We start from the raw sequence: 20,284 nt of genomic DNA on the forward strand, positions 1-20,284 counted from the left end.
TTTCAGTTGCGTTCTCTGTTGCATTTAGCATAATGCTCTATTAGGCTTATTTCTTTCTATGTTACATTATTCAGTCTGTTTATTTTTCTGCTTTCAGGTGTCTACATCTTCTAGCTAAAAAGTAAAAAATGCGTGTTTCTGAGTGTACTGTGTGTGTATGTGTGATAGGGAGGTCATCTGAGTTTACCTGTGTTTAGTGAGTCTCATGATCTGCTTTGTGTTCATTTACTTGGGGATTTTATAGCGAGTATTTTTACTATATGCAACACAAAGCTGTTAGTGCTCTTGCGGCAGTGTAAGGCAAGGGAATCTGTGCAACAGAAATCAAAAGTCTAGAGGAAACATGCCACTAACTTGCAAGTATGTCAGAAGTGGTTACTCTTCCCACTTACTGTCATCCAGCTTAGAAGTGACTATCAAAACTAAGATCGTGCTTCACATGGTTGAACTGGGTTTCTTCAGGACAGAAGCCCCTGTGACACCTGATTTTCAAGAGGATGTTTACAGCAGGGGAAAAAGGATTCCCTGTCCTTATTTTTCTTCTTAGGTTTTCTTCCGCACAGTATTTTGTGGCATATGTATTTGTGTTTAAATATTTTTTCCCCTAACAATTGGGCCCTTGATGTAGTTAATCCTGCAGTGAACTTTGCTGCTTTTGGCTGTGGCAACAAAGTATAAAATCATGAACTCAGGATTGTGACCTTACTGCAAAAATCAAGTGAGAGAGAAGCTAAACTGTGGAAGGGAACAGTTTTAACCAGACATAATTCTTCAACAGTATTAGCAGAAGAATGGAACAGTATAGGTCAAGTAAATTGATTTTGTATAAATATTCTCTTTTTCAAATTTGTGATGACAGGAAAATCTTTCTGCATTTGACCTCTCTTCTAGTACAGTTATTTTTGTGAGAAGTAGCAAACACTCAAGCAAGGAAAACAATGCTTTGTGTTTAACGACAAAAACATGAATTGAGGCCGCTCAGTTTCCCACATTACTCTCAAGCTCTTCAGCCTTGAACTGAGTAAACACTTCTCTTGGGCAAGTGCTAAGACATTTTAATCTCCATAACTAGACCATACTTGCCCTCTACCAATGCTAGCATTTTCTGCAGTGTTTTGAAGAGTGATAAAAATGATGATTTTTGCTAGACACTGAACTACTGAATCAAACATTTAGTTAGATATAAGCTAGCAACAAATTAAAACTGCTACGTGCCTAAGCTCTTTCCAAACCATGAAGCTGGCACTGAAAAAAGTCCGTGTTCAAAACATATCCCTGTGGTACTAGCATGGCAGAGGCTTTGGTGTATCTGTGAGGAATTCTAGTAATAAGGGTGCCTACAGGAAATGGTAATTAAGCTAAGCCTGATCCAGTGTCCATAGCTATCAACCAGTGGCAGCAGAATATGCTGAGTGCATTTTGGCTGTTGGTGTTTTACTGTTAGGGGAAAGTTGATTGTCCTGAGCTATGCCAATTAGGCAGTTGCAAAAGGAAGGAGCTGGGTGAAATCTATAAATCTGCTGGTGAGCTGAACAGGTAGCTCATAGCTTCTGCAATAAATATTGCTTCCTCTATAAGGAATAAAACTTTGGTGCTTTGGAATGATGAATTCAGCTGTCTTGCTGGTGGAAAAGATTAAGCAAAAGGGAAGGAGTTTAAGAACTCTGAGTCAGGAGATTTGGAAATCTTAGTGTCTAAGCTCTTTCTATACAGCATTAAGGCCTCCTATTTACTTTTTACTTATATAAAATTTAGTATCACCATCTTACTGATAAAGTTTTTGACTTGGAAACAGGAACAGATTGGAGCTGTACCTCAGCTGTATCAGCAGTACCTCACACTCCTGCAGCCCAGAAAGGGTCAATAACTCTTCCATCTGTGGCTAAAGGACCAAACAGCTGCTATAAGATATTAAGACCTGAGCAGAAGTGAAGGCACTGGGGCAGATAAGTATTGCCTTGAATAGCTCTGCACAAATATATTGGAAAAACTGTATAAGGGAATGAAATCAAATGTGTGTGCATTAGTGCATGTTTAGACTACATGATGGTCAGAGACATCCCTAAGAAGCCAAAATAGCCAGGAGAAGTGACGGGGGTTCAGAAAGTGCAAATCTCAGCTGCCTTACACTTAAGCCTGGAAGAGAGAGTGGGCCTGGACTATCCAAATGCCTCCTTTGCATGAGATGGGACGGAATGCTATATCTGATCTACTCCCTGTGTCCGATAACTACCAGCTAAGTGCATCTTTCCATTACAGAGCACCAGCCTTGGCAGTAGTTGATGGCTTTGTCAGCATTGCAATACATGTAGGCATTGAAGGAGCAGTGAAAGTAGGTAGCGAGTCACCTTAAAGAGTAGCCTGAGAAGGCATGGGAGAGAAGAATAGGATTTAGAATGAAGTAAGCAAAGCTGGGTTCATGTTGGCATGATCAGCAGGGTAGGTGAAGGAACGTGGAGATAAGCATGGGGATCACAGTTGTGGAAAGCATTAAAAATGGAGACAAGAAACTTGAAATTGCTGCAGGAGCAGTGATATTCAACAACAGTCATGCCGCACTGTTAGGCTCAACAGTAGCTTTGATTGTGGAAGTAACAGATGCAGTACACACCCAGGGCTGTCTCAGTAGGAGCTGTAGGCTGCAATGAGAATGGCAGGGGGTGATGAAGCCAGAGGGTTTAATCCAAGGCTGTTTGAGGGCAGAGTTCAGTCCCTGAGTTGAGTTCATACAGAGCTACAGTTCATGAATTCATTATTGTCAGCTGGTTGTTAATCTCCCATGTGTATCTAAGTGTATTTGGAGAAACTGACTTCTGAGGAAACCTGGAATTTTGACCCCTTAGCATTAACGTATTTTTGTTATGTTTTATTTTGCTTTGCTTTTAATGAGCCACAGGCAAGGTCTTCTCCCTGTGACATATGTTTGATACTGTGCAAATTCGGACATTCCCCATTTTTCTTCATGAAAATTTCTATGCAGGGATCATAGAATATCCTTTTGTATACCAGCAGTCATCTGTCAAGCTTAATTTTTAATTATCAGCAACCAGGGTTTCCAGAAAGTGAATTGGATGCTTGCTGCCTTGGCCTGCCAAAAGTCCTATCAACCAAATATTGTGAGCCCTTGCTTGGTATTCATTCTCTCTCCACTGCTATGAAGTTTATTGCTAGCCTGCTTTTATTTTTGTTTCTAAGAGTTCAAGTCCTCTCCTCTCTTGAGACTGTATTTTCTTTTCTGCTGAGTCAGTCCTGGTTTCCACTAGTGTCTTCCATCTGGCAGGTTAAAAAGTTAGGCAGTCATATGTTTCCATTTGTTTTCCACAGCTCCTAGAACAGGATGCAAGCTTTCAGTCTCCGAGAGGTGCAGAATCAGATCCTCCATCAGGATTTAGCTCGGCTCTGTTCTCCTGTTTGTACTTGAAGAATGCTCTTCCCCAGTGTAGGAGTTACTGAGGAAAAGGTGTTTCAGATTAGCTTTACTCTTTCCCATAGGAATGGCCACAGACGTTACTTTGATAAGTATATACTGTTTGGTTATTGTTCTATTTTCTGTTCTGTTTCTCAAATTCATTTAATGGGGAACAGTCTTTATGCTGCTAGTTCCTAGTTAAGTTACCGGCTTTTGGGTTTGTATCATTTTCATTGCTCATTATATTCACTTTGATGGGTATAGAGGTATCATTTGCGTGTCCTGTAGAGTTTATTCCACTTTAAACTAAAGAGCTTTCCTATCTGATGTTATTCAAGGCAAGTACTTTCCTTCCCTCAACATAATAAAGACTGTCCAATTAACTTCTACAAATTTCTTTGGTGCTTTCAGTGTGCCTTGAAGGTAGTATTAACTTTTCATATACCTAGGAAAAGAATGTAGTCTGTTTCACCTACAATCTGTAATAACTTTTTTACAACACTTTTCAAGCATTTTCCAAGTATTCTGTGAAGCTCGAGTCAGTACATTTTCAGCAGGATTCTGGAAAAACTGATGAACACATCTTTTTTGATGGTAAGATCTCTTACCTGTACACTCCTTCACTGAGTTGCTTTTCACTGTGATTTTCAGTGTTCATGGGGTGGCATCATCCAGTCACTTGAAGCCTTCTGGTAACTTGTTTTTGTACCTGCAGTCTTAAAATTGTCTTTGTAATCTATACTGCAGGAGGTCTTTTTTAGCCCTACAGAAGTGGAGAAAGACCATTATAAATGCTATTTGGCTTTGTGATTATTTATTTTTAATTATCCCATTAGCCCGTTAGCACACTGTATCTGTCTCATCATTTCCCATAATTACTAATAAACAAGATTATTTGTTAAACTTCCGGTGAAGCCCATTAGAATAGTTCTGGCAGAGACAGTATTCACATCGTGTCAGTTCTGCTTCACAAAATCTTCAGGGCAGCTAAACTCATTATGTGCTAGACTTGAGCTTTCTTGTAGTCTGTTGGCAGTTATTTAATCATTTCAAAATGAACTCTTTACATAGGTATTTTTAAATAGAAAAATCTTTCTTTTGGAGAGTATTGCTCCAGTTGTGCTCAGCCAATCATTCAGAACTCATGAACATTTTTTTCTTTGTGCACAAAGGGTCTGATTTTCATGTGATGTATCCAGATTTTACCCTAGTACGATTCCACTGACTTCAGTAGAATTGCTCCTGCTGTACACTGGCATGTATTACGTGCTTTTTTCCTTAAAAACAAACAAAACGCCCTACTGGTTTTCAGGTTACCCAAGAAGTTACAAGATGTGACTTTCAACAATCACACAAAAGCCTGCAGTCCTGCATGCAAGGGCTTGAAAACATATGGAACGTTCAAGATTTCCCAACATGTGCCCTTGAAGAGTGTCATTTGCAGGATGTTACTTTTAGAGGACAGCTTTGTCAGCTGCTTGGTGGAATTCAGCTGCTCTTACTACAGTTTTGCTGTGAGTGGAGGCCTGATTGAAACCTTTCCTATAAACAAGGAATGTATCCATTTAAGTTAATGGACCCAATTGCGAAATGACTTAATGGATCAGGCCAACTGAATAAATGCTACAGTCATGAAATCATCCAAGATTTAATTCTACAAAGCACTTACACACTGAATATCCAAGTTAGGTAGATGAAAAGAAACCGAATTATAAAACAAAACCAAAATCTGCAAACTTTGGCAGTTTTTTCCTTTCATGGCTGCTGATTAGTAAACTAATTTACTTGAATTTACTTGACAGTAAATTTATCACATGTATTTCTTTTATTCTTTTTTTTTTTTTTTTTTTTTTAAATAAACTGTTTATTGTGGCAGCTTAGTGAAAGAGCATTTAGTTCCTAGAGAACTGGTCATGGATTGATCATTCCTTTCTTGGAGACCTCTCAGCCAAGATGCTCAATGACTGTAATCCAGGCTTGCTAAACTGTTACAGAAGTGATAGAAAGTATGATACAAGACATTTCTTTGAGTAGAGCTATTGTGGGAATCGCTCAGAGATGAAGCATAATCTGTCTGTTGGTCAGTTTTACTGACAAGGATCGGAAGGAGGTGGGGGGACTCACCCACCGCTAGTCTCATCATGTGAAGCAGCTTAGGGGCAGCTGACTCAAAGGAGAATCCTGTGCTGGCTGGCTTTTCCTCCTGGAGAATTATGTTTAAGCATCAACAACACTTCTGGAAAACGGCATTTGCTTTGCTTCCTTGAAGTTACTTATTGAGTGACAAGCAACTATGATAACCAGGCAAGGGTTATACAGTTGCCATAGATTCTGCTTGTTCTTTCCATTTTGCAAAGAAGTGGGCAGAAGGGTTGATCAGATCAAGGCTGATAATCTTGATGAATTATTTCAAATTCTGCAACCATACAGGTATTATGTCACTGCTCTTACTGGTCAGTGCACATTTCTGCGTTCCTTGAACTGGGAGAAAATAATTCCTTGCCTTGTAGGTCAGTGTCGCATGCACCAAGGGCTGCATCTAAAAACTACAAGTGAAATGTCCACAAATTATTAATTTGAAGACACAACAGGCTGGTGTAGATCAGCAGTGGATTCACATAATTGAATTTCAGGCAAACCATTCTAGCCCAAGGGTCAAATTATGAATAAATATAAGACAAAACATACACCATCTGGTGAACCATGCCTAATGTAACTGAATTAATTGTTCAGTGGATCTCAAGGCCAGTTAAATAGCTTATCCGTATTTCTCATTGCTTCTTACTAAATGACACATTCAAAGCTCTTCCCTTCCTTCTCCCCCTCTAACCCTTTAACCTCTGAGTCATTTAGTGGTGGTGGGTGGTGTCTGCTCTGACCCTGTGTTGAGTGTATTGCTGAAATAAACAGGCTACTTCCAAATTTTTTTAGCAAATGAGAGCCTGTGGTCAGTAACTGACTTTCAAACATATGGGCCTAAAAAGATGTAATTTTAATTCATTGTAGTTGTTATTTGCATAGTGCTATCTACTTCTGGGTGGTTTTACAGGCAACATATATCTCTAGGGTTGTTTCCTGTTTAAGAAGTTATGCACAAAGATGAAAAAAGCAGAGCTGGATGTGAAATGATCGTTGTAAAGTCTAGCTTTGTCTCAACAGTTTTATGATTTTGTTGGTTATAAAATTAGTGGCTGGCTTTCTTTAGGCTTTTCTGGCTTTAACAGGCTGCTGGACTACTGTTGATTTTTAGAAGGCTGAGAAAACCATTTTTTTAGGTGATCCAGTCTGCAGGTTTTTAATGTGGTTTTCTGTTGGGGGAGGCGGGGGAGAGGGGTTGTTTTTCTTGCAGAATAGCTTATACATTTGTACAGAAAATAGGACAGTCACATTTTTATAATGCCAAAGAAATAGATGGTTAAATTTGACTTTTAGAACCAGTAGGCTCTTAGTCACAAAGAGTTTGAGCTTGCCAATGTCTCAGAAAGGTTGTGGTGTTTTAGCCCCTGTTGATCACAGTGGAATTATTCAACCAGTACCAACAAAAATGATGAAAAAATACATTGCAAATTACAAAAATATTTCTGCTTCAAAATTGTTGCCTTGATGGTGTGTAGTGTAGAATTATATTTTTTACAAACGTGGTTAACAAATTAGAAACTTCTCAGCAAATATATGTTTAATTTTGTAGCCAGTGCATTTTATTCTTATTTTCTGTATATGGCAACTCTCAAGGTTGTACAACAAATTATTTCATCAAAAGCAATTTCTGTCCCACAGAGACATTTATGGCAGTTCATGGATTCCTCTGAGCTGAATGTGAGGCTCAGATTTTCAGATTTGCCTTGTGATGTTAGATGTTCTCGTTTCTCCCACAATTAAGTAAGAATTCTGATGTCTCTTATGCAGCCATGTTGGGCCAAATACTCAAGTGGAGGAAAGAGAACTAAAATTAAGAGAACTGCATTCAGATGAAGTTCGGGTTCCGGGTATCCTGAATTTCCAATATAGATAATTCTGAAATGCTCAGTGCATGTTACAAAGCCTATGAAGTGTGTGGTGTCTTGCTCTGTAATCCCTCTGGTAAGTACACGTGCTGGAGCTCACTCAGGAAAAGGACAGGCCATTAGCCACTGAATCAAAGCACTGGGGTGCTTAGTGGCTGCTAGTGGCACAACTCAGGGTAATAGCACCCCGAGGAATATGGAGTAATGGAAATAGACTCCCAGCTGGAGCTTGATCAATAATACTTGGAAAAGCTGCCTACAAGAGCTTTCTCTGACACTTGTGTCCTGACTGGTATGGTCTCCTGCAAGGAGGAGGGAAGGAAGTGGTGTGAAAACAGTGCCCTGTTTCTTGGGCTTTTGTGGCTAAATATCACTGTTAGTTAGATCTATCCCTAATGCAGCTCCTGCAGCCATTTGCCTGGAATTTGAAGTTATTTCTATTTTATATGTTGTTTTTGAAGTATCGAACTGTCTAAAAAGGCATATTTGTCTTTGAGGGAATCCTGTACCTGGATGCCTTTTCACATTAGGAGTGAAAAAGAACACATTTCAGAATAGCATCTGGCTTTATTTTAAAATAAGTGTTTAAACTCAATATCTTAATCTATCTGTATTTATAGAGAAAATAAGAATGTGTACCTTCAGTTGAAATGCAATCCCATGTGTAAACAGCATTTCACTTTTTACCTTTTTTAAACCTGCAATGAGCTGTGTTAGCTAAGATCTAAAATAATTGATACTGTTCTTCTGAAATGCTGTAAAACTGGGTTTGGGGGGGTTGTTTTTTGTAATTTGGTTTTGTTTGTTTTTTAAAGTATCAAAGCTCTGCCCAAATGATCAGTGGAATACTATTGGCATGAGGCTTCTGGTCTGGATGAAAATTTTGTCTGCGCGTGCTGTTCCCTGGCTTCCAATGTAACAGTTACTTTCAGGATTGCTCTAGTGACAATATTTTAATACAACTTTCCTGGCAATTCCTGCTGACATTTCTGGGTTTAGTATGAATAAAATACTAGAGCTGTAACCAGAGTTAACAATTCTGTACTACAATATTTCAGTTAAATTCCAGGTTATTAAATAAAGCAAGCCAATTTCTGATCTTACTTAATGTATATTTCCAGTAATTCAGGATCTGATGTCAACAAAAAAAAATGTTTTAGATAGTGCAAAGAAGTGAAGTAATCAGATTATCCTTCAGGAAATATATAGTGTTTATTTCAAAGTATTTTAGCATGATACAGAGCTAGTAGAAGGATTCAGAGTTTACAGGGTAGTAGTCTGAGTCAGATCAACATAATGTCTTTTTCTAGTACAGTCTTTGGTTCTTGGCTGTGATGGACTGGAGGAATTTCTCCCTTCTCTCTGGCTATGCAATTCTCATTCAGTTCTCTCCCTTGTCTCCTTCTCCTCAAAAGGTGTAGTCCACCTTTTCTGAACTCACCATTTTTTAGTTCATCTGAGTCTTTCTGGGCTTGGGCTTGTTATAGACGTGATCTCTCAGTAAGAGCACACAGGACAAGCAGAGCTTATGGGTAATTATGGGGAAACCCCACAGCTGGTTTTGTTGTGCTCTGCAAGTAAGTCTTTTGCCTCTCTTTACATCAGCTTCTTCACCATTTATTTGGCAGATCCCATCTATTTCACCACTGCCAAAGGTCTGTAGTTGGTTTTCTGGGCATTTCCATTTGTGCAGGTAGCATTCCAGACTACAGCTGGGCCAACTCTTATATGCTGGAGCCTCGCAGTTAGCAGTTAGATGTAGTTTTTAGTGACTGCCATACTGAAGCTATGCTAGACCAAGGAGATAAGCAAATGATGCAGGATTTGTGCAACTCATGTATGCTTTCTCTGACATCTGAAATTTAGGTAATCCACATTATGAGTCTAATTACAAGCAATCCGGGCAACAGAAATATATGTGCATAATTTATGCTTATCTCTAGAGCTTTAGAGAGTGAGTCCTTAAACGTGAATGGAACTTGAAGGATATGAGTATCCCCTTTGTCTCAGTGGACTGTGAACTCATTCATACCAAATGGTCCTATTTTCCTGATAACGATGTATATAAACTAGAGTATGTATTTAGCAACAGCAATATATATGAGTTGACTGAGATTGACTTTCCACATTTTGGGTCCCTTTGAGGATTCTGGCATTAATGATGCTGCTGCTGATGTCCTTGGATCGGTCATGTTTATGCAAACTCCGTGTAGTGCTGTAGGTTTGTAATACCACTTAGAGGCATTTAATGGAGGCTTGTGATTCACAGGGAAAAAAACCCAATATCAATTGCCAAAAAAAACCTGAACCAACCCAGAGGGGAAGCAATTTTGCGTTCTTTATCCTGGTTTATAATGACATAAACCTCTAGAGAAATTCCGGTAGCCCTAACTTGGGGTTGAATGGAGAGCAGTCAGGAGCAATGAAAAGGAAAACCCTTGCTTTTTGCTGCTGTTGATGAGTTTCTGATCAGACAAAGAAATGCACACAGAGAATCACTGAACAGACTAGTGGAGGCCATGAGCTGACCCACCAAATTAAGCTTCTCTTGTATTGCAACTAGATGATCTCAAAAAGCTATGTCAAGTGTCTCTGTACATCTACAGTGGGTAACCACGTATTTTCACATGATGAACAATGATGACCATTCAGCAAATAGTATGATTTGTGAATAAAGGTAAGTAAATCTAAAGGCAGGTAAAGTGCAGCAGTGTTCCTGTATTGTCCAAATGAATTGATGTGGATCTATACCAGTCTTGACTTCAAACTAATACTTTAGCTGGGTTCTTCTTGGGGACATTGGTCTAGCTATCTGAGTCTGCTTGGAAGATCAGAACCTGAGCATCATTTTGGACATGCCATTGCATTGTGAAAGTTTATACCTCCAGATTAGTTTATACTTGTATGAGTTACACATCAAGAAAAATTAGACCATTACCTTTAAAAGGCTCAGTGAACAAAAAATACGAACTCACTGAAAAAGGTTTTCCTTGCTGTTTGTCCTCTAAATACTCTCTGGCTATTAGTGAAACCCATGATTTTTCTCAATTCTTTGTTCTAAACTATTTCTTTTTCTTTTTCTCCTGAGAAGTGAAATTTATTGAGTTTGCTGAAAAGGTGGACCATTCTCAGTTCTTTCTCTTTTTAAGCCACACCTTTTGCAGCAGGATACTACAGTATGTTTTGCCAGCAGTTTGCATAAAAATTTTTGTTCATCCTAAATGAAGTTAAGATAGGACAAATATATTTGGAGAGTTAGGTCTCCTCCCACCACATTCTATTGTCTTTCTACAATGGAATTTGGGCACTTTACTTTGAAATGCTGTCCTCAGCTTCAGCACAAAATGGTTTACAGTGAAGAATCCACTGATAGGAGAATATATGGGATATCAAAGTATGTAGGTATGATCAAAATGAAAGATGTAGCAGGATGTTTCTCTTGGCATTTCAGTCTAAAGGAGCACAGGCAATTAATACCTGACTTATAAAGATGCCAAAATGGCGTCTTAATGAGATCCTCCCAGGCATGTATGCGAGTCTAAGGGAGTTTGGTTTGGGAACAGTCTCTTGTCCAGTTCATGACTGGTCATGCAAACATCCATGATCCACTTTGTGACAAATGAGTGCTGAACTAATGAGAGTGGTTACATACAACCCTCAAAAACATGACTTGCCAAAAAAGGTTGCTCTGTATCTCTCTGGGATTTGCAGTCTTGTGGATGGGTTGAACTTAAATCATGCATGAACAGATTGATGCTAGAGCCGATACGCAGTAGTTTGGATACTTCCAGGAAGCACTGGATTCAGCATACGTGTGCTGATATGTTCACCTCCTCAGCTGTCGTAAAGACATGTTCAGAAGTAGAGACCAAATGTGCACAATCCTGGAATTTTCCCTGTGAAAGTACAAGGGTGGAGCCCCAAGCCAGTTAGGTTCTGAGAATACACTGTGGTGTATTCCAGGAAAGAGTGGCAGAAACTGTTTAGTCAACAGCTGGTGAGAGAAGATTGCTGGTAAGAGACAATTCATTGCAGTGTGAGAACAGCTGCTATTCTTCAAATAAAGGAAGACTTGGTTAGAGAGAATTCCTGTACATGGACCCTGCCTAGTGAGTTCGTAATGCAGATAAGGCATGGTGAGGAGCACTGGTGGAATGGCAGGTGCTGCTTTACAGTGTCTATAGACAGTTTGATGATAAACTCCTAGTCTAGCAAGAGAAGTCCAATCTCACACTTTGATTAAGAATCTTTTCAAAATCAGACTGCCGTTTCATTGGACTTCAATCTCATGATGTTTAGTTTCTGTCTTAAATTCCCCAGGTTTCAGTAATTATGAAAGAATGATTTTTTGGAAGCTATCAGCTTTGACTGCTGTATGGAAGAACTTGAGAACGTCAGTTATAAAGTTTCAAATATTAAAATATGAATGAAAGGAACTTCTATGTGGTTTATGAAATTGTTGTTGGTTCATGACTAGAATAGTTTGAAGTGATGAATGATACTGCAAGACACTGATTTTTATTCTGGTTTGTTGTATTTAAAACCATAAATATTTATTACAAATTTCTGTTCCCATTTACAAAATACTTGCTTTTTGTAAGTCCCCTTTAATATGATTTTTTTATTCCAATGGATATGGTTCCAGTCACTGATGCTTTCTTTTTTTTTTCCTCTTTTTCAGTTACACCAGCAGAGTTGTTTCCAATGGACTGAAGGCACAAACTAATAATCCAGAACTGAAAGTCAGAGGATTGGACCCACTCATCAGTAATTTAATTGATAAACTTCAGCACTTTAATCAAGTAAGTAATTTTTGAGGGATAAAAGCATTTCATCACTGGGTTTGATAGCAGAACTGAAGTTAAGTTACTAGGTGGTACTGCTTCTTATGTTACATTTTCCCAGGGTCATAGGCCTGAAATAGCCATGGAGTGGGCCTGGTACTAAGGGCAACTGAAGATTCTGTTGTGCCAGCTGGTTTATGAACTCTAATGAGGCAAAGTTATTTGCCTGGAAGTTGCTCTAATGCCTGGCTGTTGTTCTGTAGCTGTTGATTAACTGTCCTACAGTCCGCAGTCCCGGGAACATGGAGGAATTCCTGAGCCTCACAGTTCACATGAAGCTTGTGACTAGAGTTTTGGCTGTGTGAGTGCCTTTAGGAGTCCTATGATGTTCTTGTGTTGGAGGAGTATCTCCTTGTTTGTGCAGCTTCCTGGTTTTCAGTGGTGTAGATATAAACAAGATCAAAAGACAAAGTGGGTCTATAAGGGTGTGATAACTGAACTGTACAGAATGCTGAAGTCAGGACAGAAGGTGCTCCAGGGTGAATTAACCTTGCACCTTTGAAAACATTTCCTTGACAGGCCTTGTTCTCAAGCCACTCAGCCCAAAAAGAAAGATAACCTACCAATGAGTTTGTCAGAGGCATGATTAACCTGCGTCTGCCTCTGTCATCTATTTGGGTTCCCTCAGATGCGCTTGCAGTCCTGGTGCCTCTGCCAACTTTCAAAGCTATTACTCCTTCAGCACACCTCTTTGTGAGCTCTTAAAGTAGTGCCAGTCCAAATGAGCTGGAGCTAACAGATTTAACAGATTGATTTTCATTTAAAGTAGGCATGTTTTCTTGTCAGCTTGGAAGAATGCTTACAACAGTGTGTTCAGAGTCAGATGTGTTTGCACATTAGTCTACTCTTAATCTTTCACCATTAAAGAGTGATGGAGAACGGCAATATAAATAGTTGGTAGAAAACCGCTATGAGATTAAAGTCCACCTTTGCAGGTGGGTTGTGCAGGAAGAACAATAATCTGCACAGGTAAAATGGGAGGAGGAATTGCTTAGTCAGGATGTGGGAGGTTGTTAAGACTGTGGCTGTGACCAGGAGTCATGGTTTGATCTCTTATTTGCTCCTGCAAAAGTACAACCCTCCTTTACCTCTCATCAACTACTAGTGGTAAATCCATAATATAACCAGTAATTAGTGTTTTTGTTAAATCTTGCTTGGCTCTAATGTTCTTCTACTGTTCTGTATGCTGCAGTTTGAGGATTCTTTGTATCACACTGTTTGATTTAACTTGCCATGGGGGATACAACAACCAGTCTGATGTGGTACTTAATATTACAGTGAAATAGACATTATGTGGTCAGATTGATGAAAAGGATAATTCATTATTTATCTGCCTTTGCATGTTATAAAGTAGAGTGTTAATTTACTTTATAAATATTAGATATATCCATCTGTGTAATAGTCTTCTATAAACACTGACAATAGGAAATAGTTAGAAATAGATTAAATTAAAAGTAGCTGTGTATTGGAAATTCTATTTCTTTGTCTGCTGTAGAAAAATAAAAATCTGAATGGTCTCATAATGAGCTGCATACCAATTTTCTTAAGTTATGTATGTTTAAAAAACAGCTTCAGAGAACACTTTTTAGCCAGAAGAATAAAATCCAATTCCTAGCTCTTTCTGTAAGTTGGAAGTGTTGCTTTCTGTTACTTCTTATTCTGTTTTAGGAGAATATCATGCTTAAGTAAATGCAACTCCCATCAGATTGAGGTGCTTAGCAGTAATGGATTCCAAGGGTGAAGGATTAAACAGAATACTGATTATTGCCCTAAGATGGTTTGTTCTTAAGTGCTTGGAATAATATAAATTCCTTTGATCATAATTTTAGTCAGATTTCTTCAGAGATCAAAGCATCAGAGAAGTTGCTAAATATCTAAGGCTTTCACATACAACATCAAACATGTGTAGCTGTTTTCTGCTTCTTGAATTTTCATTTCCGTTGTGATATTAATATACAAATAAAAACTGACACTGAAAAGCCAATTAAGTCAGGAGTTTAAAGTGTCATCAATAGTGTGTGTAGACTGTAGGTAGGAAGAGTTATGCAGAATCCCATTTCTCATTTTATGGGCAAATTGTTTTTTTTCATCAATTGGGGGGGGCAATACGTAAGTTTGAATTTAAAGAGTGATAAAATAAGGTATTATCTTTGTATCTTCTTAAGTGTTTGACATTTGCAACACCATTTTAAGCAATAGTTGCATATTGCATATACAGAAGCAATCCTAGAGAGGCAGGAAGCCTGGAAAGCAGAGAACAAAGAAGTGCACAGTATGTGCATCATAGGTGACTTGATGTGTCTAGGCCCCAATAACCTTCTACCGCTTAAGTAATACTGCTAAACTACCCAAAAGAAAGCATATTCTTGGATAAGAGAAAGATGTGCCAAGATGTTTAAAAGAAATAACGTTTCTGTCTTAACAAAACAAGCTCCCGCCATGCTGCATCTATCCCTCAGAGAGCCTGGACCTGTTGGCTTTCTCTCTCAGTTTTGCAAAGGTGTGTGGTTTTGAAACTCAGAATAATCTGCTGCTAGATCAGTTTGCTTAGGTTGTGGAATACTGTCAACTACAGCTACGTTTGAATCAACAGCATTAATTTTTCTAAAAGATGTACCTTAGCTCAGCAATTCTTAGCAATTTCTGGAGCAAATCTAATCACTGCTGTCTTTGATAGATCCTCTGCCACCTCCTGTCCTCCACAGCTGGACCCCAGCCCTTCCTCATCACTCTGCGGCTACTGCTGCAGACGCCTTCCCCCGTGCTGGCAGTCCCGGGCTGTGCCCCTGTGCACTGCAGCAGGGTCAGTGGGGCCTGAGATAACGTGGGCCTCTGGCGACTGGGGTAGCAATGCAGCACAAAGCTGTGAGCAAGAGTGGCTTGCCGCTGGCCATGCAGAAGTAGCGAACTATTCATTCCTTTAAATCCAGAACTGACAGTCTTTGGTGTACAACAGCCATTTATTTGTTAGCTTCTTATTATGACTTATCCACAAATGTTAAGAGATTAATGACTTCATTGATCCTAAATCCCATGGACATGAACAAAGCTCTTGCCGACGTATTATTGTTCTAGTTGGTGCATCCCAACTCCAGCACATTACAAATAATCTGTATGCAAGTCATCTTCCATTTCTGCCTGTCACTTAGGCTGAAATGCCACTTCATTGGAGATTATAGCTGTTCCTCATTTTTTTCATCTGGGACTTAAATCCTCCCCACATAGTTGTTGTTTTTTTAAAAAATGATTATGCAAATAGCAGGCTATTTTATAACCACTTTGCAAAGCCAAAAGTAAAGTGAAATTTAGAGAATATTATTCAACAATTACTGTTATTTGCATCCCTGGCAGATAAGGTATTTGAAGGGTTTATTGTGGCTGCTGATTCACATATCAATAGAATTACAGAGTTACAATTTACAGTAACTTTTACTTCTAGTAATGCAAAAACAGATCAAGTGAAGTCCCAGGTTGATTTTTAAAAACTAGCAGTTAGAAATAACATCTTTTCCTCCCTCTTTTTTTGTGAATAGAGCAGATGTGAACTGCAACTGATAATAAACATAAAATCCCCCATTGTGGCTTTTTTGAGTACTACTTCTTGCCACATAATCGCACTTAAATATGTTTTAATGTTCTTCTTCAGCATAATGCTTTTCACAGTTCCAACACAAGCGGTTCTGAGGCCAAGATTAAAAATCCTGAAGGATCAATTGCATTGAAAAGCAATGAGAATGTTAAGGAAAAGTGAAAAAGCTTTGACTATAACTTTACTAGCAGGGTCACATGGGCATTCTCAAAGGATTATAATATAATAAGTATTATACAAGTTTAACTTATTTGTCTTTTGTCAGCCTAAATCTAATCTTGACAGATTTTGAGAATCAGTGTTTTTTGCTGTTGTCAGTCAGAGATGAATGCTTAGGGCATGGCTGTAACTCAAGAAGACAGTGCAATATCCTAGCACTTAAAATGAGAGTAATGTCAAAGCAAATCTTGCTGAATCTGGACCCACATATTGTTATTTTCCCACCAAAGTGTCATGGATCTGCCCACTGAACTAAGAAATGCATGTGACCTGAATTCCTTTTAGATTTGTATACAAAGGATGCCATCATAGCAAAGTTTGAAGCAACAGCACTGAGATATTTCCTATCAATAATATGACCTAGGCATAATTTAATCTCAAATGTGAATTTAATTGGGTTAGACAATGGAGAATAATACAATAAATCATTTAAATGCTACTTAATTTAAAAGTGTATTTTTTTTAGACATCTATAAAATTTATTACGTTATAGAGCTTTTATATGAGATTTAAGTGGAGACAAGTTGGTTTGATTTTCATCCAAAGTTGTAGCTGACTTGGACTAAGACTCAAAATATTCTGTAATTCATTTCATCCAATGAAAACATAGAAAGAAAGGTAGTCATCTTAGAAGGACTGTTGCTATATTACTTCTAGTACTTTGGATTTAAACAGCCCCAACAGGCTTAGAAGTATTATTGCTTGCCCCACACATACCTCCCAAAACCTGTAGAGACTTGTCTCTCTTACAAAACAGAGCACCTTTCCCAGAACTGCCATATGTCTGGATTTCCAAAACAGGTCCTCTTTTTTTTCTATCCAAAGCATTTGGAGACTTTGGACATTTCTTCAGAATTTCAGGTGCTCCATATCCCTTTTGGAAGTACAAAGCAAGACATCTGGAAATCCCAGAGAGATTCGTTCTCTCTTCAGTGGCTAACCACACAGACTATCTGTAATTTGAGGCACTGAATTTAGTGCAGATGCAGAGATTAATAGGAAAAGACACACTGAAGGGATTGGGCCCCAGTCCTAGTTGTGCAGTGTGTACAGTGTACTGACAATCTGTGCACATGTAATACCCTTTCAGGGCTTTCAGGATTCATTGCATGCAGATTCTACTATACAAGTACTTCTGTGATAGTAATCCTATACGGAAATACAGGAGGTGAAAGGCTGTGTTCTCCGCACAGCCAAGGGCGTGCCTTCATACCCTGTTGAGGATGCCACCCAGCTGACCCCAAGACTGATTTCATCTTTTACATGTAACGTAGGACACACGTCACTACTCAACTGGTGAAAGCGGTCTGTAATACGATAGAGACTGTTAATTCTTCAGTGCAGGTTTTAAATGGTCTGGGTCATAAAAGTGTTAAAGATCAATCTTGCCTCAGCTTGTCTGCAGTTCGGGTACGAGAGAGATTTTCATTGAAGCAAACACTTCTACAGCTGTGTTGGTCCTTTTTGAATTCACATCACTATAAATGCAATAACAGCCCTCACCACCTTCATCTCTACATGTAAACAGCAGTGATAACTGAATTAATACAGGAGTTATTGGCTGATTAATAAATAGCAGCAAGAAATGCATATACTTCAGGAAAATAAAGATAGAATTAATAAAACCTGAAACAATTATGTTTAAAGTCTTATAATGCCAGGAAAGGGCAAATGGACTGTTTGTTTATTTTTTTTATTTCCTGCTCTGCTGTATAAAAATTGTTCACCCCTATAGTCAAATAAACTATCATCTTAGATTACTTCATCAGTTATACAGAGTTTGTTTCTCATCCTATTTTTTTTCAAAATGTTCACTCTTATTATATTCATGGGCTGTTTTTCTTCTCCCCTGCTAAGAATCAGACATCTCTCTGCTTCCAGATATAGATGCTGAATGCTCAGCTTCGAGATAATTTACAATCTTTTTCATAATCCATACGTAACGAAACAATTCATCCCAGTGCTTGAAACAGTCCAGCTTACTCAAAGACTGAGCATAATCTTTCTCTGTGTGGTCTTCTGTATGGTTTTCTATTTCTTGGCATATATATATATGTACATATGTAATGTACACTGTATAAAAATTTTGGAGACATCAGAATGCATCATATCTGTGATTAAAGCAAGAAAAGTTACATATATGTTGCCAGCCTGGGAAAAAGAAACTGTCCTGGTTTCAGCTGGGATAGAGTTAACTGTCTTCCTAGTAGCTGGTACGGTGCTATGTTTTGAGTTCAGTATGTGAAGAATGTTGATAACACTGATGTTTTCAGTTGTTGCTAAGTAGTGTTTAGACTAAAGTCAAGGATTTTTCAGCTTCTCGTGCCCAGCCAGTGAGAAAGCTGGAGGGGCACAAGAAGTTGGCACAGGACACAGCCAGGGCACCTGACCCAAACTGGCCAACAGGGTATTCCATACCATGGGATGTCACATCTAGTATATAAACTGGGAAGTGGGGGCGGGGAATCACCGCTCAGGGACTAGCTGGGTGTTGGTCAGCGGGTGGTGAGCAATTGCCCTGCGCATCATTTGTACATTCCAATCCTTTCATTATTGCTGTTGTCATTTTATTAGTGTTATCATTATCATTATTAGTTTCTTCTTTTCTGTTCTATTAAACCGTTCTTATCTCAATCCATGAGTTTTACTTCTTTTCCCAATTTTCTCCCCCATCCCACTGGATGGGGGGGAGTGAGTGAGTGGCTGCATGGTGCTTAGTTGCTGGCTGGGGTTAAACCACGACAGAAACAAAAATCTAGTAGCAATTTAGCTCTCTCTTGTTTCTTTAAAGAACCTGGCAGATTTCGGTCATATATAGTTCCTAGCAAGTTATCTTTGGGTCCATAGCTTTTTGCTTTTGTAACATATTTTCACATTGACTTGTCAATCAAAGTTGAGAAAATGCATCTGCTGTCTGTTGGGAAAAATCAAAATCAACAAAGACCCCACTTTGCAAAGCAGTGTATCACACAATGGTGCATTGGGATATGGTAGTATATAGCAGACTACATAGTAATGGGGATGCTTCACTAGGAAATACTTCTCTCAATAAAGGCTGTAGGTCTCAGGCAATTAAACAGAATGTAGTTTCGGATTGCTTAGGAACATTTATCTGTCAGGGCTTCCATTAGAAGGAGTAAAATTCACAAGAAATATATTCAAACAGTGGGCTGGGACATCTGAAAGTCTGTCAAAATCCTGTTCCGGTCTTAGGTTTCTGCACACTGCTACTGCTTTGAGACCACTAATTTGTGGCCCTTCCTCATTTCTGACTTATGCATCCCAGGGGAGGCTGCTGGGGGAGCATCCATGGGGAGGAGGCGTGCAGAGGAAGGAGCAAGGACAGGCTTAGGGCTGCAGATGACTCATCTGGGCTCCTACTGGAAAATACACAGATATGGCCATGAAGGAAGAAAAACTCACTCAGATTCCCTTTGTCTGCGTACCTTGAGGGGCAGATAGAAAAGCAGACTAGCTGATAATATTTCAGTCATTAGGCTGTTCATCTGGAGATGTGGGATCTCCTCGTTCAAGGCTGGGCAGCTCCAGTCACTGGTCTGTGCATGGTGGTTTTCTTCACTCATACGCCCTTATGTTTTAAATAGAGAAGGAGTTTGGAAGCTCTAACCTCGGTTCTGCTGTGGCATTAAAACTCCTGCCAAACCTGGAAGTTCATCCATGAATCAGAGCAGGAGAGCTCTTTCTAGTCCAGTCCCACTGAAAAAATGTCACTGGAGTATTGTTTTATGGAGAGCATATGTTAATGTTGTAATTTATTGCGAATTGAGGTACATATCATCCCTGGTTGAAATCAGTGTGCTTTTGCTGGCCTGAGGTCTGCAGTTATTTGTTTGGTTTTGTTAAATATAGTGACTTGAGATATAATTAAATAATTTTAATTAGACTTGAGAAATGTCTTTTTAGTATTAAAAACAGCACCAAGATTTCAATAGAAACAGAAATCGTGTGAAATACTGGCTCAGCTAAACTAAAATGTAGCATTTTAAAATAAGACAAATCTGAATCTCAATGTAAATCCAGCATATCTTATTATATGCTAGCAAATATATAATGCTAAAATGCCCATTTATTATTCATGTGTTGTGTCTCAGAGTATGCTGTGCTATTTGTCTTGCAAGCATTTTCAGAAATTATTTGCCCAGATGGACCATTGTATGTGTTTTGTTTTGCTCATTGTGGGAAATTAGTCTTAATAAAT

The 20,284-nt window shown here is 38.8% G+C and overlaps 1 protein-coding gene across 3 annotated transcripts in view; it reads left to right on the top strand.

Annotated features, from left to right (window-relative positions):
- Positions 1-20,284, top strand: part of LOC104325614 (glypican-5-like) — a 423,584-nt gene that overhangs the window by 238,058 nt on the left and 165,242 nt on the right. For all 3 annotated transcript variants that reach the window (XM_069792021.1, XM_069792019.1, XM_069792020.1), the window contains one exon: positions 12,095-12,215. In XM_069792021.1, the coding sequence (XP_069648122.1) occupies positions 12,095-12,215 (121 nt within the window). The remainder of the gene's footprint in view (positions 1-12,094; positions 12,216-20,284) is intronic.

This window comes from Haliaeetus albicilla, chromosome 9, assembly GCF_947461875.1.
Source record: "Haliaeetus albicilla chromosome 9, bHalAlb1.1, whole genome shotgun sequence".
In the NCBI taxonomy this organism is placed as follows: domain Eukaryota; kingdom Metazoa; phylum Chordata; class Aves; order Accipitriformes; family Accipitridae; genus Haliaeetus; species Haliaeetus albicilla.